Source organism: Sturnus vulgaris, chromosome 1 (assembly GCF_052056855.1).
Source record: "Sturnus vulgaris isolate bStuVul1 chromosome 1, bStuVul1.hap1, whole genome shotgun sequence".
NCBI classification, from domain to species: Eukaryota; Metazoa; Chordata; class Aves; order Passeriformes; family Sturnidae; genus Sturnus; species Sturnus vulgaris.
Window position 1 is genome coordinate 49,521,998 of NC_142243.1, and position 17,858 is coordinate 49,539,855.

Sequence of the window (17,858 nt, forward strand, 5' to 3'; positions counted from 1 at the left end):
TCATTCAGGACTATGAAGAAGACATCTTCCAAGTTTGCATCAACAAGTTCCTCCCTATCCATCACACATCAAACAGGACCCCTAGTAGTACAGTCACCCTACTTGGGACAGTAACTCCACCTGGCAAAAAGCCATTCCTTTTGCTGTTAAGAAGACCCATTATGGAGTTTAACTATATTAAAGCCAGTTGAAATGTTTCTGTGCTTTCCATCCCGCCTCTGTCTTCCCCCGCTTGGGAAAGACAACCCTATTTCCCCCCTACCATCCCAAACCCTACTACAAAATAGCCAAAGGCAAAAAAACCCAACAAAAACAACAAAAAACCCACCTCAACATTGTAACAGATGTATAGCTGTATTTAGCCACTAAAATTTGGCGTTTATCCAAAGATGTTTGATAAAGCTCCTGAAAGAAAAGTTGGAACCAAGACTACAGGAATACAACAGTAACTTTAAATCTACACCTGCAAGCAGTAAATACAAATTGTCCTTCAGAGAATAATGAAGCATAAAGCCAAGAAAAAGCACTAACAGTGGAAGAATACCTTTTCAATAACATTGAAAAACTGCCCAGATGGAAGCAACAGATGAACTAGGTTCAAGCAAAAATACTTAAACCAATGTATTGAGAGGGATTCTGTCATTTATGGTACCAAAACAGAATCACTGTAACTTTTGCAAAGAAATTGCCACCTACAAGACAAAATACATAGTTTATATTGTCATATATCAGCATTAACATCTCTGTTTATCACTTCAAAATACACTTTGTTAACTTTGTTAACTCTCTTAAATGGAGACAAAAAGGACAGCAATGCTATGTTAACTAGTCCAGCAATGTGGTATATATATTTTCATATATTTAAATTATTTCCACACTTATATTCCCCTGTATGACTTTCTCCGTTCTCCTGAGAAATACGAACAGAAAAAATACATCTGTAAAATGCATATCTGAATATCTCAAACCTATGAAACCTATGCAAGCTCTATTAATGTAAAATGCAAAAGATAATGGTTTACCCTTTCATAATGAGCAAATTTACAATTTAGCAGAACATAAACATTTACATTTTTATGTAAAACATTTTTCCCTAAATTAGAATGCTTTGGGTTTTTAAAAAATATATAAATTTTTACAAATAAATTTTTAAGTGTTTAGGAATAGCAATGTTTTATTTCAAAGCAAAATGCAGCATAGAAACTCTTACTACGTCAAAAAAAAGGTTACAAAACCACTTTCTTCTGAACCTATGGCACTTCTGTTTTCACGCTAGCAAGAAAAGGATAAGAAACTTTAAAATGAAAAAAGTATATTTGAGTACATTAAGGAATTGTATGCATTCCTCAAAATATTTCTCCTCTTGAATACTTAGACTTTCTAGATACAGCAGACCATAATCAATCTGAAAGACAAATTAACATGAGAAAACTCTTCCCAATAAAACAGTATCTACTGATTCCTTGCAGAAGGCAATGAGGCTTCCAAAACTGACTATGGCTATGGCTAAAGCCACTGCCATGGTATCTCCTTCGTTTGCTGTTATGTAAGGTTTTTCATAATTTACCGTTTTAAATTAAATTTTCATACTAAAAAGTACTGTAGCAAAAAAGCAGTAGTTAGCAACGGGGATTCTCTGCATAACATGCTGTCTTTTCTTGAAATACACCAAAATTAGGAGCTCAAGCTCAATGAAGTCGTAACTTCAATAATTGTCTTTGAATACTGCAGTCTCCTACTTTTCTAGTTTAAAACTCCATGTACTATAATCACAATGCATCATTTTAATAGAGAAGATATCAAACACACCCATCACTAAAGTACATTTTTTCTCTTAGAAACATACTAAGGATAAAGGTTCATCTGACTTTTTTCCCATACATCAACACTTTGCAGCAGTCTTCTATCCTCTACTGAGCACATCTGTAACTCATTAGATTTTCACTGCTTTTTTCCATGCAGTTTCAACACCTTTGTATTCTGACCACAATCCAGCAAATACTGCCAGTAAAGTGCACAAGCTTATTTCACCACGTGTCTCATTTTTTTAGCATTTACATGTTTCTATTCATCCATCTCACATTGACAATACTAGTATTTAAATACTTATCTTGCATTAATTTAAAACTGATTATAAATATATGATCTTTCATACTCACCACTGATGTTACTTAAAATCATATTGTCAGAGTTTCTTATTTCATCAAATTTTGCAAAGATTGTTTGCAACCTATAAAGAACAAAAACAACAAATGCTTTTTATATCTCTGAAATCCCACCAGCTACTGGCAAAAACAGAAATCAGTTTATTAGCATATATAAAGCTGCAGAACATACAAGGGATTAAGTGTATGAAGAAACAATTCCTTAAGGATTCCTCTTTAACTGAGCATCTTCACAGATATGCATAGAAAACTAAGTAAACTTAGCAAAGAACAAAAATTAAATATTATTACTATTAGCATGGTTAAAAATAACCTTCTGAAGTTCAGGTTCAGTAATAGCACATATTATGTATACATTGTGTATATATATATATATATATATATATATATATATATTTACTCATGCTCATCGACAAACGGTAGAAATTTGAACTATAGAACGTTCACTTAGAAGGAAAAAAAAGGGTTGCTATTTACTTTGTTCTAAGACTATTAATAATTTTCTTCAAAGTTTTTGTTCACAAAATTTCCGCAGTTCTGGTAGTTAGCACTTCCACAGGGGGAAAAAACCCCAAACAACAAAACTTTTTTCTAAACTTAAGACACACTAAACACTTAAATGTGTCCTACCTGCACACCACTGATTTTAACTGTCACAATAGAGAATACACTGCAAATGCTTTGCTACATATAAACAGCCAACAGATAAACAAAACTCCAAATTAATCAAAACAAAGAACTCAATCCTTGATTTGCAATCTAGTCCCACAAGTGAAAAAATGGTGCTCAATCAAGAAAGCTGGCAAAACACTTCAACATCCCTTTCTCATCACTTCTGCAGAAAACTCGATAAAGCAGTGGAAGTATCTCCCAGAAAAACGTGACCCCTTATTGCATTAGCAATAGATTTGTACTGACTGTTCAGCTGCAAACAATTGAGAACATTGTCTTATATTTCTCCAAAGACTCCTCTCCATTTTAGACTACTTGGAAAATGGTAATATGTAACATGCATATGGGATTTTTAGCTCCAGGACTATCAGGACTCAATCCTGATTTTAAATGAACAAAGTAATGAACTACAAATCACAAGACAGTCTGCAGGTCTCCAAACAGGTGCAATTCAGCTACATCAGAAGAACTAGAGCCTATACTACCCAATTCAAAATTTGCTAAAAATTTGCACTGAAAGGCTGTCTTTACAATTCACAATCCAAACTATTTAATGACAAACCAAGAAAAATGGGTAAGAACTACACCCAGGTATGAAAATTCTCACAAGGGGAAAAGTCAAAGACACATGAAGATTTCACTTCAACATTTAATTGTGAACACACCACTTTATGATCCGTGTAGATAATCAGTGCACTTTCACTGCATAGTCTACATTCTCTGAGACTTGCATGTCCCTTTCACTCACTGGAACCTCATTTATCTAATAAACCTCGTTTACCTAATAATGAACAATGTGATAAAATACTGAAATACAGACAGACAACAACATAGAAAATGTGAGCCTTCCCCTCCCCACCCCCCAAAATTTCCCAACAATTTAGGACTCTCAGGATGCATTATTTTCACTTTCCAAATACTTCAAAGCAATCTGCTACAGAGCAAATTTGTCCTGGACTTAGTAGGCCCACATCAAGAACTACACAGATCTCCACAAACAGGTCTAGCCTACTGCAAGTATCTAAAACAACACAACCAAAAACTGCCTTAATAATGTAAGTTAACAACCCCTAACACAAACCATCAGTTATTCTACCATCTCTACTTATCTCAGAACTATATGTAGCTCAGTGGAAGCTTGCCTAATCTTTCCCTAGCATACTTGCCAGCTTGTCTCTGGAACCTATTATCCTCTCTCCCTTTTGCACTGCCATTGCATTTCCAACCACTGCTGCCACAGCAAAATGTCTGAAACGGCAGCAATTCACAAATGTCACTGCTTTACTATTAAACCACAAGTCTTTCAACGAAAAGATCAATTTTGCAAACCAAAGGCAATACATACCGAAATGGAGTTTCCTGCACTTTGACTTGAAAAAGTAAAACTTTTGAAATGAAATGCTTTTGGGCACTAGAATTTACTAGTGATGCGTGAAATCCCATTAACATGCTATGTGCTTTCAACTGTATGAAGCAAGAAGTTCACACAAGAATCAAGACCTATAATAATGCATTAGGTCATTTTGCTTTCATAACAAGAAGTCAATGTGTTTGCCTCATACATTTGTGTTTATAAAATTATGAGTTCCCCTCAACAGTGCTGGATTCCATAGCAAACACTACATTAACAGTTCACCTTGTTAAGAGGAAGACTTAACAGTACAGCTGAAAGGCTAAAACTGTCATCCTGAGAAACTGAATATGACTAGAGAGATAAACAGATTTCCCTTAAAATTTCACTTTGGTTTTTATATCCTGTAAAGCTGATGTTATCAGTTTGGGACAAATATTTTAAAGAATTCAAATGAAAAAAAAGATTTCCTGCTCTTTTGAACTTTGTTTTCAAAAATGCTTTCCTGAGTGTTTTAAACAGAAGCTAAAAGCCAAATGGTTCCTTATAATAATATACATGTTGCCTTTCACTCTGGGCAAAATATTTGATAAAGTATTAACTATAAACAATAAAAAAAAGTGTTTGTCAGCACTGGACACTATGTTGTCAGTAGTGCAGGCTGCAGAAACAACAAGAAGTACTGCCATTCCTCAAACTTTCAAAGCATGTCTTTATGACCAGAGGCACACTCTACAGTATTTGCCATAACTGCGACAACAGTAGAAGAGTTCATCATAATTCAGCTGTCAACGTGGTAAAGCACAACTGTAATATCAACCCCCTCTTTAGAAGAGCTTACAGGGTCTGTAACTACTACTTTGCAAAGTCGCTCACAACAAATTTCTCCCTCCCTCTCTGCTCTTCTTACTACCTTCTTCTCTTTTCATATTTTTTCACATGGTCACAGGCAGCAAGGAAGTATGGGCTAGAGTCTCTAAAATTATTGCAACTACAGGCAATTTAGGATGTTTACAAGAGGTTCAGCTCCTGGCAAAAGAGAGCCTGCTCTTGAATTCCATGAGGAATCCAACAATTCTACAGTTTTACTGGCAATGAGGAATGTTGTTTGCGAAGAGAAGCATTATTACTCCTTTATCTCATATCTGCAATCCCAGCTCTGGATGTGGCAATCATAATCAACTACTGAAGTCACCACACGTCACTGATGGACAAAAATATTATCTTATTGTCCCAAAAAGGCACAGACAGCTCTTCTGCAACTTCTCATAAGATGTGAAAATCCCCATTGACAAAAACCACATCTGGGACAGCAGGTACTTCTGGATGGGCTATCAGTGAATGAATGAATGAATGCATGAAGTTGTAGCACTTTAAATGGGGGCTCCTGGCAACCTGACAAACCCTGTCCTCCAGCAAGCGACAGGTCTCTATCAAAATAATAACATACTGTGGCGAAGATGGGCAGTAAGAGGAATATGTACGTACCCTGCTAGGACACAGTTTGAGCTGACATGTACACACATGGAAACATGGATGCTTCCATAGAATGTGCACAACACTTCACACTGAAAAGCTGTTATTCATTGCCATGCTTGATAAGAGTTCAACTGCTCATATGACAGGCAGAGGAGGATACTTAAAGATGTGGACCCTGTGGTGAAGAGGCAAAAGAGCACCACTCCCATATCAATAGCAGAAGGATAAAGAAGAATTGGTGATAACTAGTCTGTTGTTTATGTCCAAACCCAGTCTAAAGCAGGAAATGGCCCATATGAAACTTTACAGTTGAAGGCATGTGTCCACATCTGAACACACAGATGGACCTCATCTACAACTTGAACTAGACAGGTAAGTAGAATGCACATACTACATGAAGTGTAGTATTCAGAAATGCATACTGCAATATGCTTCAACATTTTAGGAAACGAAGTTGCAGCCCTAGACAAAAGCACTAAAACAATTGACTGTTTTTTTACATTTCTGTTTCTCAAGCAACAGCAGGGAAATTTGTCAGATGAATTCCTCAATGATAAAAGCTTTTAACATTCAGACTAAGTAACTGCTATCCAGAGCCACGTATACTATTTCCATTCAGGAAAGATCAGCCACACAGATTCCATACCGTAAAACATTCAGTTTGGCCCACGGAGAACAAAACCTCTTCAGTATTTTTGGTCCACTGAACAATAAACATAACATCCACTTTCAGTATTCACAAATATCTTAACATTACTACTTTCAGGTCTGACACCAAAGACTGTCAAACCTCTCTGGCAGCAATTATAAAAAAAGAGAAAAAAACATCCAAATTTCCAATGACTGACTTGATACTGATTGTTCTGGAAAAGGAACGTGCTTCAAGCAAAAAGCATAATAGTACTCTGAGATTTCTAAGCTAAAAAATAACAAACAGAAAGAGGAACTCATTGAATTAATTTGTAAACAAACTTACAAATTAATCTCAGTAAAGAACAGAAATGGACTGAAAAAAATAAATAGTAAATAAGTCGAATTGAACTCTGAAAGTAAGATCCCATATTTTTATTCATTACTTAGATTCTAACAAGTCCATTAAAGCCCTGTAGAAAATCCAGTATTTTCCACAAAGGCAAACCCTACCAGGTGCAGATTACTAAACCTTTTAAGCCTACTCTTATTCAAGTATTGACTGTATTTGGCTTTATATAGACACAACATGTATATACCATTTGCATATTTAAGGAAGTTGAACAATTTGTCAAAACAATGCTTGATTAACTTTCCTGCCTTCCTTTCAGCAGACAGGACCTCTTATTTTCAGTGCTCTAGGATGGAGTGCATTCAAGCAGCAACACACAGCTCTGCAATTTGTTACACAAACTAAGCAAGCCTACATTCTATTGATTCATGTGTGCACCAAACACTGAAGTAATAGATTTTTCTGCTAGTATTTATATTTACATGTAATTTTTAATGCGCTGACTTGCAGTAAAGGAGCTGCAATGCAGTTCTTTAAGGCTGAACTCAACAACTGAAAGCAGCCGCGTCTAAACTACAGATTATCTGTAATACTTAAAACCTACTCAAACACACAAACATGAATACAGATTCCCCTCAAAATAATGATGATATCTACATCAAATATTTTTTCCACAGATCATAGCTCCTGCATAAGCACCTGAAAATTTTACTGCATCTAGCAAAGGGAAAACCTCTGATAGGCACGGGGGAAGAAATGTCTTAAATTAGGTCTGCCTCTGAATGAACAACAGTCTGAGCTACCACAGAGCTAATCTGTCTTTCCTGAGCTTTGTCAAACAGCTTCTTAGTTGTATAAAAGAGTAAGAAGGGACTAAAAGAACTCTCTGTCAGGGATGGATGGAACAGTGGCAGTCTCATGTTTAACTGAAGCAAATCATAACTCCCCCCGTTCTCTCAATCTGAAACCTTACTGCACTGACACAGCACTGACACTCAGCTCATGTACTATTTAACACTACTCCTGACTGTCAGGTGCAAAAACATTGGAGATTTAGTGGCAACAACCCATTTAACATTCATCAAGTAAATGCAAATTATACAACCATACTTACTTTCAGATCAGGACGAATTTTGTATTCAGCTGATTCAGACAGTGGAAACAACAACTTTGCACTTACTGCAACTAAATTAGAAGCTGTTGATTGTCCTGAGGATACAAAGCACCTATGGTGTTTAATCCTAGCTGGATCCCAAGATGTACTCAGCTTGTATCACATGGAATTGTAAACGGTGAGTACTGAACTTAAACTTACAGTCAGACCCAACATTCATTGCAAAAAGGCTGTTACCTGCACTTTTATTCTCTCTTCCAAAAGATGTACAAGGCCCTTTCTTAATGCAAAGAAGATATGTTCTACTTATTTGCTAGGAAACTTAACTTTTTGAATTGTAGTAATAATATGGCCTCAACTTCTGTGGCAACCATATAATCCATTACTAGTCTAAAAACAAGTCTATCATTAAATAGAAGAGAATGTGTACAACTTCTCATTCTCATAGGCAGGGTAAACTTGTGTCTCAACAGGCTGAACTTTGCCTGGAATGCAAAACAATAAATTCAACACCCTTCTCCCATGACACTTTCATAGAACCGTAGAATGGTTTTGAATCATCCAGTTCCAATCCCTCTATCATGAACTGGGATACCTTTCACTAGACTAGGCTACTCAAAGCCCCATCCAACCTCATCTTGAACACTGCCAGGGACAGGACATTTACAGCTTCTCTGAGCAATGAGCTCCAGTGTCTTACCACCCTCACAGTAAAGAATTGCTTCCTAATCTCAAACGTAAACGTGTCCTCCTCCAGTTCAAAGCCCTTGCTGCTGGTCCTATTATGTACTTTTAAGAAGTCCCTCCCTAGCATGCCTTCTTTAGGTACTGAAAGGTGCTCTGAAGTCTCCTAAGAACCTTCTCTTCTCCAGGCTGAACAATCAGCCTGTTTTCATAGCAGAGGTGATCCAGCACTCTAATCAATTTAGTGGCTCTCCCCTGAACTAATAGGTCAATATCCTCCCGTGCTGGGGGCCCCAGAGCTGAATACATATTTTGATATATTATCAAGCTGTATTTTGCTATCCTATAAATGACCATTAAAAACTAGGCCTCTTAGGTATTTAGATGGGCCTGGTGAGACACTCATCTGATACTGTCTCTGACACCAAGTAGTACACATATTCAGCTTTATCAAAATCAAGAAGTGAATGAAGGTGATGGTAAAGTGGTATGTTAATATATAAGGGGTTAACACACTTAAAAGTTAATAAGGAATTTAAAAGATTTTATGGAATAAACAGTCTCACTAAGTACAATTTCAAGCTTTCTTGATTAGTCAAAGGGAGAAACAAAATAATGGCTTATTTTCTTTCATATAAACTAATCAACATACAACACAGCAAGGAACTCTAGTAACATCATACTGAAATGCAAAAGTAACTAGAATATAAAATAAAAATTACTGTAATTTTACAGAGTTTTCAGAGAGTTTAAAGTTCAGATAATGAACAGTAAAATAAATGGCTCAGAATTACAAAATCAGAACAGCTGGCTCACCTTCCAGGAGGAATTCCTCTTTTTGTAAGATCTATTCGTACTTTCTCTCCCACATGTCTATAAACCTCTACAATGGCTAATATGGCAGCATCTCTCACCTGTGAACACAGTTTAAATTGTCAGTTTCAGGGTTACAGAAACCAATAGGCCACTAATCTTACAGTTTCTATGGCCCTGTGTGCCAATTCAGTTGCAACAATGAGGATGAAAAGGAAAGGAAATATGATATTATGATATCAAGATGGCATTTGTTCCAAGTTAGAACATCCCCAGATGGCAAAAAAATCCTAGAAATCAACAGCTTTAGAGGGCATTTCTGGGTCTGAAATAAGAATAGCATTTTTGGAAAAAAATGGGCTAGAACTTGCTCACAGCAGGCAATACTTCCAAAAGTTAGCTCCTGCACTGTCTTGACATTTCATCTTGCTTTCATGTATTTCTGCCCACAGCAAGGTCCTTCTGGAAGACTAAGACTGCCCAAGAATGGACCAAAGTGATCACCATTTTCTTTATTTATTTCAACAGGAATCAGGTGGCATGACATCAGCACAAGAAAGGGAATAGGGAAGGACAGTGGAAGGGGATAGAACAGTTAAAGAAAGGAGACAGAGTGCCTCTTGAAAATTTTTAAACCATAGTCATCCCAATAAAAACTGCCAAAAATACATTTTAGTAAATGCCATTATTCTCCTTAAAGAATGTTTGGAATAACTTTATTATTGTTCTTTGCAGCAGTTCAAACTAAACACACAATTGGCTCTAGCAAGATGTGAACTACATCTTTACTAATGATCAGCAAACAGAACTAATTCTCAACAAAATTTCTCTAGAACAGAACAATGCAATGCAGCACAGAGGAGACAAGAATTTTCTGCATTCAGAAATTATGCATAAAGACCAATCCTGTTTACAAGCCCATCTCCTACCAATGTTATCGTCTCCCTTACTGTATTCAGTCTTTTCCCTCAAACACAAGTTCAGATAAATCAAGATATTTTAACCATTTCCACTGGAAGATTTTTTGAAGTTCAGATGTCACCATTATGAACTACTTCCTGATTTCCACTGCAGATGTTTTTGCTTACTTTAATGGTTCTAATGACAGTCCTTGCATGTTCTCAAATGCCATTTGGTTTCCAGTTGGAAAATAATTACACATAATAATGTTATCTTCAGAAAATTTGGCCAACTATCACAAGTTTCATAAGGGCTCCTTCTGCAGGTAATTTTTTGTTAATAACTTATTTTTTTATTTATTTCCTTTCAACATGCACTGTAAGAAACAACTATTTTCAGTAATTACTAGTTTCAGCTTGTGAAGACAAAAATAAAGGGACCAGTATATCACGATACTGCTGCCTTTGCAACTCTAATCTTCCAGTGGATGGACCAATTAAGAAGAAATTTGGTTTACTTTTACTGATGGTAGAAAATAATGATCTGCTGTACACAAGCACTCGTAACAGCTTTTCTTTAAATGTTTATATTTATTTTGCTTTCACTGCTCTGTCAAACTATAGTTGTTCAAAGGCCAGTAAGTACTGAAATCCTTACCTGGCTGTTGGAGTCACCAAATGCTATACACAGATGTGGTACCAATTTGCTGAGGATTAATGGTTGTGCACCATAACTAAAAAAAAAAAGAAGTGTATTTTTAAAGAAAAAAACCAGAAAATTTTTGCAGAAGTGAACTTTTGGCTTAGATTTTGTAGAATACAAACTGACATAAATCAAGCTCTGTCTCTCTCTTATCTAGTTCTTCATCTACTTTTAAATAAGATAAATTCCATAACTTTAGTCCTCCTTTCAGAAAGCCTGCTACTTAATTTGATTTTTCCCATGTATTAATTTAATTGAACCAGACTCCCTAAAGAATTACTTTCAGAGAAAAATGATATTCAGAAGAAGGATAGAACCATTACATCTTCATAGAAACAAAAAGCTTACATGTTTAAGGTAGCAACAAGACACAAACACACTCCTTCTCGGGATCGGTAATTCTTGTGTTTAAAACCAACAGCAAGGCGTTCCCAAATGCACTATAAAAGCAGAAATAATGGTCTTTAATTACCAGGAGCACAATACAATGTAATTCTATTCCATGTAATTACATTCATAATAGTTGCAAAAAAATTAACAAAAGGTATGTCCACTGGAAAAGTGATACAATTAACTTATGAAATGCACAATATGGAAAACAACACAGATTAATTCAACGCCAAAACCAACTCCTAAAAAATATCCTTCAGCAATCCAGCTGAGTATTTTCCTTGTCTGAGAAATAGCTCTTAAAACATACAGAATTGTTACAGTCAATGCACACAAAACAAAGATTAACATTACAAACTACTGACTTAGGCTATAGAAGTTACTATCTTATTTTTGCTTCATATTCTGTTTCCCTGCCAAAATTTACTCATATCCATTTAAAATTGTCCTTATCTATACTCCTGGTGTCCCATTTCGCCCTTACTTTTGCTTTTGATCTATTTCTTTATTTTTTTAGTATTTCTTGCCCCCTCATTCTAATTCCCGTGCTTCCATTGTTGTTCTGCTTTTGGTTCTCCTCTCCACGCTGGTGCCACTTCCTGTGGTATGATCCCCTGGCTCCCTAAACCCTCGTTCACCTCCTTGAACAATCGTTTTTCTTTCTTGCCTGCTCTGGCTCTCTGCCTCCTGGTTTTATCCCATTACCTTTCCACCTCCTTGCTGTGCTCTAGCTGTGTATCAGGGCGTTAGAAGCATAAACATGGAGCTGAGGAGCTCGGGGATTCTCCTTGGGAGCAGACGTGGGCTCAGCCTGCAACTCATCCAAGCTGCAGCGCTACCATTGCAGCCTGGCCAACATCCGGGCAGTGTTTCCTAGCGATGAATGGCTGAACACTGCCAGGAGCTGCACACTTTGCAGCTCAGGCACCTCCCTCCTGCCAACTGCACTCCGGAGTACTGCAACCGCAATCTATAATGACGCCACACAAAGCTGCTAAAATGTATTACATACTAATTATTGCAATCGGCTTTCTGGGGAGAAAAAAAAAGCCTTCACGAACAGCTGTTGATCAACAAAAACAGAGCATAACAGAAGGGACTATGCAACCTCTTTATTAATGAGGTAGCACTCTTCAGAGTAGACATAAAATTTTCTAATTAGAGCCCTGCTTGATAATTTTGTCCCATCTACGGTTTTTTGTTTGTTTGTTTTATACTTTATTGCATTTACAGCAAACAAACCTTAGACGAGAAAGATATGGCATGCCAAAACTGCATAGCTTAACAACAAAGAACAAGATTTTACGGAAGAAAACATCCTTCCAATTAACCCACTGTCATGGACAAACACGGGAATAAGGAAATCTCCTTGCTATATGTATTAAAAAAACAGGTAGAGAGGGAACTGCAGACTACTGAGACAAACAAAGCAGACCAAAGAAAAAGTTGGTTTTTCACTGAATTATCCATTAAGAACTGAATTTTTTTAAGCAGAGAAATTCAAACGCTGCTTAGAAATTTTAATTCTCAGAAGTTCCTAGCAGGAACTGATATCAACCTCTCTTTGTTCCTTTCATGCACATTTATACCACCTGTAAGTTTATGCCTTCCACCCATAAACATATACATCTAATTCTTGCTCAGAAACAAAAAAACCCCCAAACATCTAAAACAAGTAAAGGGATTTAACAACAGGACAAATTAAATATTATTCAACAACATGCTAGAAGAGGCAAGATGAATTGACTAGAAAGAAATTTACAGGACATATCCTCAAAAAATTATTCCGTTCAGCTCTTCTAAAGGGATGCTTTTCTGCAGCAGAGAGCCTAAAGCTCTGTATTTCAGTGTTGGAGGCACATGAAATACTTCTTCTCTGTTTTGGTCCCTGCTGTGAGGATGATTGATGCTTTTCATCCAAAGCTGTAATGACCCATAAGCTCTCCTGAGAGCAGACAACCACAAAGCCAGGCTTCTCCCACCTTGAGGGAGTTACCAGGAGAGTCATACCTTGTCTTACACACACGATCTTCCTTGGACCCCACTGTCTTGGCTTATAAAGCAGAATGTAATCAAAAGTATGTATTCTATCACCATCTGTTGAAACCAGATAGGGTAATGATCTTTATCTCCAGGGAAGATATCTTCTTAATAAGTCATCTGTTAAAACCAGGTGGGATAGTGTTCTTTACCTTTTCCACAACCCATCCTTCCTTCAGGGAGATGTCTTCTGTTAATGGGCCATTGAGTCCCACTGCACAACTGATAAAATTACATCATCCCATTGTGAGATACCCCACTCAGGGGGAAGAGCCAAGCATTTCCTACCTAGAAAAAAACCTAAGATTTGGAACATCAGGGCAGACTTTTTCCACTGAATTCCAAAGGAAAACCAGACCTTTCCACATCATCACTGGACCTTCAGAGGAAAACTGCACCCTTCTACAGGACCACTGCTTCAACAGAACCACATCTGTCACTCCAAGAGGACTGCAAGCTACCATTTAATTGGACTGCTACCAGCACTCTGACTGATGGGGCGTCAGGTTGTATTCTGACTCTGTCAGTGTTTTAGTTCTTTTTTTTTTCCTTTGTATTACTGTATTTTTATTTTAATTTTTCCTAGTAAAGAACTGTCATTCCTATTCCTGTATCTTTGCCTGAAAGCTCCTTAATTTCAAAATTAAAATTTGAAGGGAGGGGTTTTACATTGTCCATTTCCCTGCCTTTCTTAACAAACACCTGTCTTTCAAACCAAAACACCCACAAACCTCGTATGCTTTCTGACACTGAGAGTCATCTTCATAGGGGATGAAAGCTTCCTTACATTGCCTCTACGTACAGCCTAACAACTCTGCACAAACAAAGATGGCCAACAATGTAAAACCTTCCTGATAAGGGCTTAGCATAAAGCAACACCCATCAATTTCTTTATCAGCAACTGTTCAAATGAAGGTATCTCCAAGATGCTCTGCTGTGCTATAGAGGTTCTGGTCTGTATGCAGGTATTTGGGAGCATCTTGGGCACAGTAACATATCATTTATGAAATACTGGCACTTTGACACAAAAAAATACTGCCATGTATCTTGTTCAGTGAATATGACTGACACTGCAGCCTGTGAATAGATAAAGGCTATTGTGTGGATGTATATGTATTGATGTGGATGATATTACTAGACCCTGATGCCTAAACCCCAATCAGATCTGTAGTCAAAGGGAGATAAACATGTTCTATAATAGCCTAGCATCCTACATGTTTTAACAGGCGAATAAAACAACTGACAATAATTTTCTCACTACAGATAAAGTCCACATCTTATGCACTGCACATAATCATTCAAACTTGTATCTATGAATAAACAAAGCCAGGAATCAGCACATACAAACCCTCATTTTTTTCCCTATTAACCTCTAGAACTAGAACTCAGATTTTCCTCAGGAATTAGAAACTCAAATAGTAAGTTCCTACTCATATCCAGGGTCTCCAGACTTCCAAATAACATAGCCATTCAAGAATATAATCTTGTTAAACAGTCCTCCATTTTTCAGACTCACATAGTCAAGATATAAGATAAAGCACTCAGAAGCCAGAAGCCACATAATGCATAGACCTGAAGGTTTAGACAAGCAAGCCTCCTTACAACCAAAACCGACAAGCCAGAGGGCAACTTATCCCCACCTCAGTTTGTCCATGGTTCATAAAGCATCGTTGTCATACAGCTAGAAAGCCAGATTCTCTTAAGCTAGAAAATGTGCACCATAACTTGTTAGACTAGTCCTACATGTTCAGGTACAAATCTCGTTTTAAATAAATTTGGAGCTAATTAAATTTATTTATTACTATTGTCCAAATCCAGAATATGCATCAAACATGCTTTAATTAACAAAGCCTTGTCACATAGCATAAAAATACCTACTCAGAATTCAGCTATGATGTGCAAAATATGCAGAATCACATTGTGCCAAGATTTTTATCTTTAGCTGAGCAATACATCAGTGTCAATCTGTTAGGAGTATCTTTAACATTTACACCACAAACAGTCACCATTAACATTGTGACATGTTCAAAGTTCATACAAAAGTCTCACTGGAGGCCTCCATCTGAATCTGCATTAAGCAATCATACCATGGGTGGTGCTGCTTCACACATCAATTTCAATATAAGATTCTGTGCTTGCTCTCGAACTTGGTCTTTGGCATCTCCCATACGATCTATCAAAGGCAGGAGAACTACAGGAGAGGGGAAAAAAACAGAAAGTAAAAAAGATTAAACACCCAATGGAGATTTTCTAATGCTTAAAGATATTTTCTGAAACAGATGCAATATACATGTCAGTCAAAAATAACAGCTGAGTTTAAGTAGGCCACAATATTTTAAAGCCTCAAGTGCATTTCTGAGTATTTTATAAGACTAACAACAAATGCATAAGGTTGAAATGGAAGAAAATAGTAACCTTCAACAGGTTAAAAAGAAAGCAAGCTTTCCATCTTCAAAACTGTGCGAATGACTTCAATTACATCTTCTGAAAGTGTTCCAGTTAGCTTCTGAATGTCTGGCTTTTCTAAAAAATAATGCTAGGCATGGTGAGTGGCAAACAACAGGAATATACGACTTTTAATATCAGTGTGACTTTGCTGTTTATTATAAGAAAATCGAAAGTTTTAAATCCTTTTATTCACACAGTGTATCCTCTGGAAACCCAACCTTACTTCAGTAAAAGCATTGTTAAAAATTACTCTGTTAAAACAAGCATCCTCAAATAGTATTTAACTTAAATCGCATGACAGCTGATGATTTCACACCCTAAAAATAAGTAAAAATCAAAATCAAAGGACTTGCCAATTGTTTTTGTTTCTTTTTCCAGGCAGAAGTTTATAATTACATCAGATAAATTAATGTTATGATATTAGGAAAGATATCTCAATGAACCCATAGCCAGCTCCATGTTATGCAAGACACGCTGCTGTACTGGTTCCCAGTCCTCTCTCAGGGCCCTACTCTTTGTGAGATTCTTCCCCTCAATGCTTTCAGTACCACTTCTCCCAAATAAGGGGTGATGATACTGAGTGTGCTGCCTTCCTTCAGGAAGAACAACTGATGGAGTTGGTGGAATTGGGACAGCAATTTAAAGTATTCCAAGTAAAAAATATATCTTCACACCTAAAATAATTTTTTTGCTACATTTGATACTACATCACTGAACAACCTGAGAGCACTTGACAGTTGCTGTCTGACCTCAATAGACTGCTAAAGAATTTCTACTCACTAAACTGTATTTGCTATTGTTTGAAAGGCAGATCTGAAGTAATTTTATCAGTACTTAATGATTTTATAGTAATAACTAAACAATAAGTTTGCCAGCAAAATAAAGGGAATTGAATTATACATTCTGAGGAGGTTTCCTGAGTCCCCTGTTCGTACATTAAAAACAGCAGCCATTTCTGTACCATGACTGCTACTGAAAAATACACTGCTGAAGTTTGAATTACCCCTCCTGCAATATCTGAAGGCTTTAGTGTCCTAATCTGAGTATTTAATTCTACTGGTTCTGGATAGTCCACTGACATCTTCAGTCATCATTATCAAGGTTTTGTGCTTTTCATCTATCTTCACTCCCCTTTCTTCTCTGAAGAAATTAGCACAGCTAATTTCATTTTACAGTTTGAAAAGAAGAGTCTGGAGATTGGATTGCTTTTGTTTTGATAGTGTGAGACTTTGTCTTTATGGTTTGGGATTTTAAGGGGTGTTTCTGTTTTGTTTGGTGGTTGGGTTTAGTTTGGGGGCTTTCTTCCATTTTGTGAACAGAGAAAAAAATCCAGAACTTAAGAAGTTATTTTTGGGAATACACAGCTGAATACTCCCACGAACTTCCAATCACTCAAACCTACTGATTACATTTTTCTTGCCAACAGTACTTTTCATGTTCATTTTCTGAACTGATCTTGTCCCCATGCCTTACACTGCTAGTGATGTCTCTACAATGATATGACTGCTGGGCAGCTGAAGGCAATTTTAGCTTTACAGAGAGGGAAACAAACACAGCCAGTGCCAGTCCTGTGAAAACAGGGCTCCTTTGTGACTACTTGGCACTCTGAGTCATTTGATGGAGCTGCAGATACCAGGGCTCTGCTCAAATCACCAAGACAAGCACAGAGAACAGCTACTAGAAGCTGCTGAACAGAGATGAGGTCACCGATTTAAACTAAGCTATGCCTGCAGATTTCTGTGAGTGCAGCTACTGAACACACCATCCTTTGCCACTCCTGGAGCTCTGAGAGAGGGACAAGATACTGTGGAAGCTGTTGAAGGGCCCAAATGGCTGCAGGCTTGGCTTTTTCCCCCTAAAACTCAAGGTTCTGTAAGACCCTATAAAAGGTATGATATATTCTGCTTGCACAAGACAAATGAAGCTAGGCTGTTGAATGCTGGCAACCACCAGCTGTTTTTCAGTGTGACTGTTCATCTTTTCTGTCAGAATAAGCTCTAACAGGAAACCATTGGAAGCTGGGCTTCCTATTGATCAAGGTCTCAAAACTGAACTTCATTTTGGCTGCTACTTTTCCTTTAAGATGTACAAGCTTTCTCATCAGCATTATCGAATTAG

The 17,858-nt window shown here is 37.0% G+C and overlaps 1 protein-coding gene across 33 annotated transcripts in view; it reads right to left on the bottom strand.

The window, feature by feature from the left end:
• CLASP2 (cytoplasmic linker associated protein 2) overlaps window positions 1–17,858 on the bottom strand; it is a 145,416-nt gene that overhangs the window by 104,637 nt on the left and 22,921 nt on the right. For 30 of the 33 annotated variants that reach the window (XM_088166518.1, XM_088166497.1, XM_088166424.1 and 27 more), the window contains exons 3-7: window positions 15,380–15,483; window positions 11,211–11,302; window positions 10,818–10,893; window positions 9,264–9,361; window positions 2,160–2,230 (exon numbers count right to left, since the gene is read on the bottom strand). In XM_088166518.1, the coding sequence (XP_088022644.1) occupies window positions 2,160–2,230; window positions 9,264–9,361; window positions 10,818–10,893; window positions 11,211–11,302; window positions 15,380–15,483 (441 nt within the window). Of the gene's footprint in view, window positions 1–2,159; window positions 2,231–9,263; window positions 9,362–10,817; window positions 10,894–11,210; window positions 11,303–11,957; window positions 12,138–15,379; window positions 15,484–17,858 lie in introns of those variants that run through there. The other 3 variants (XM_088166586.1, XM_088166565.1, XM_088166539.1) reach the window with 1 other exon arrangement.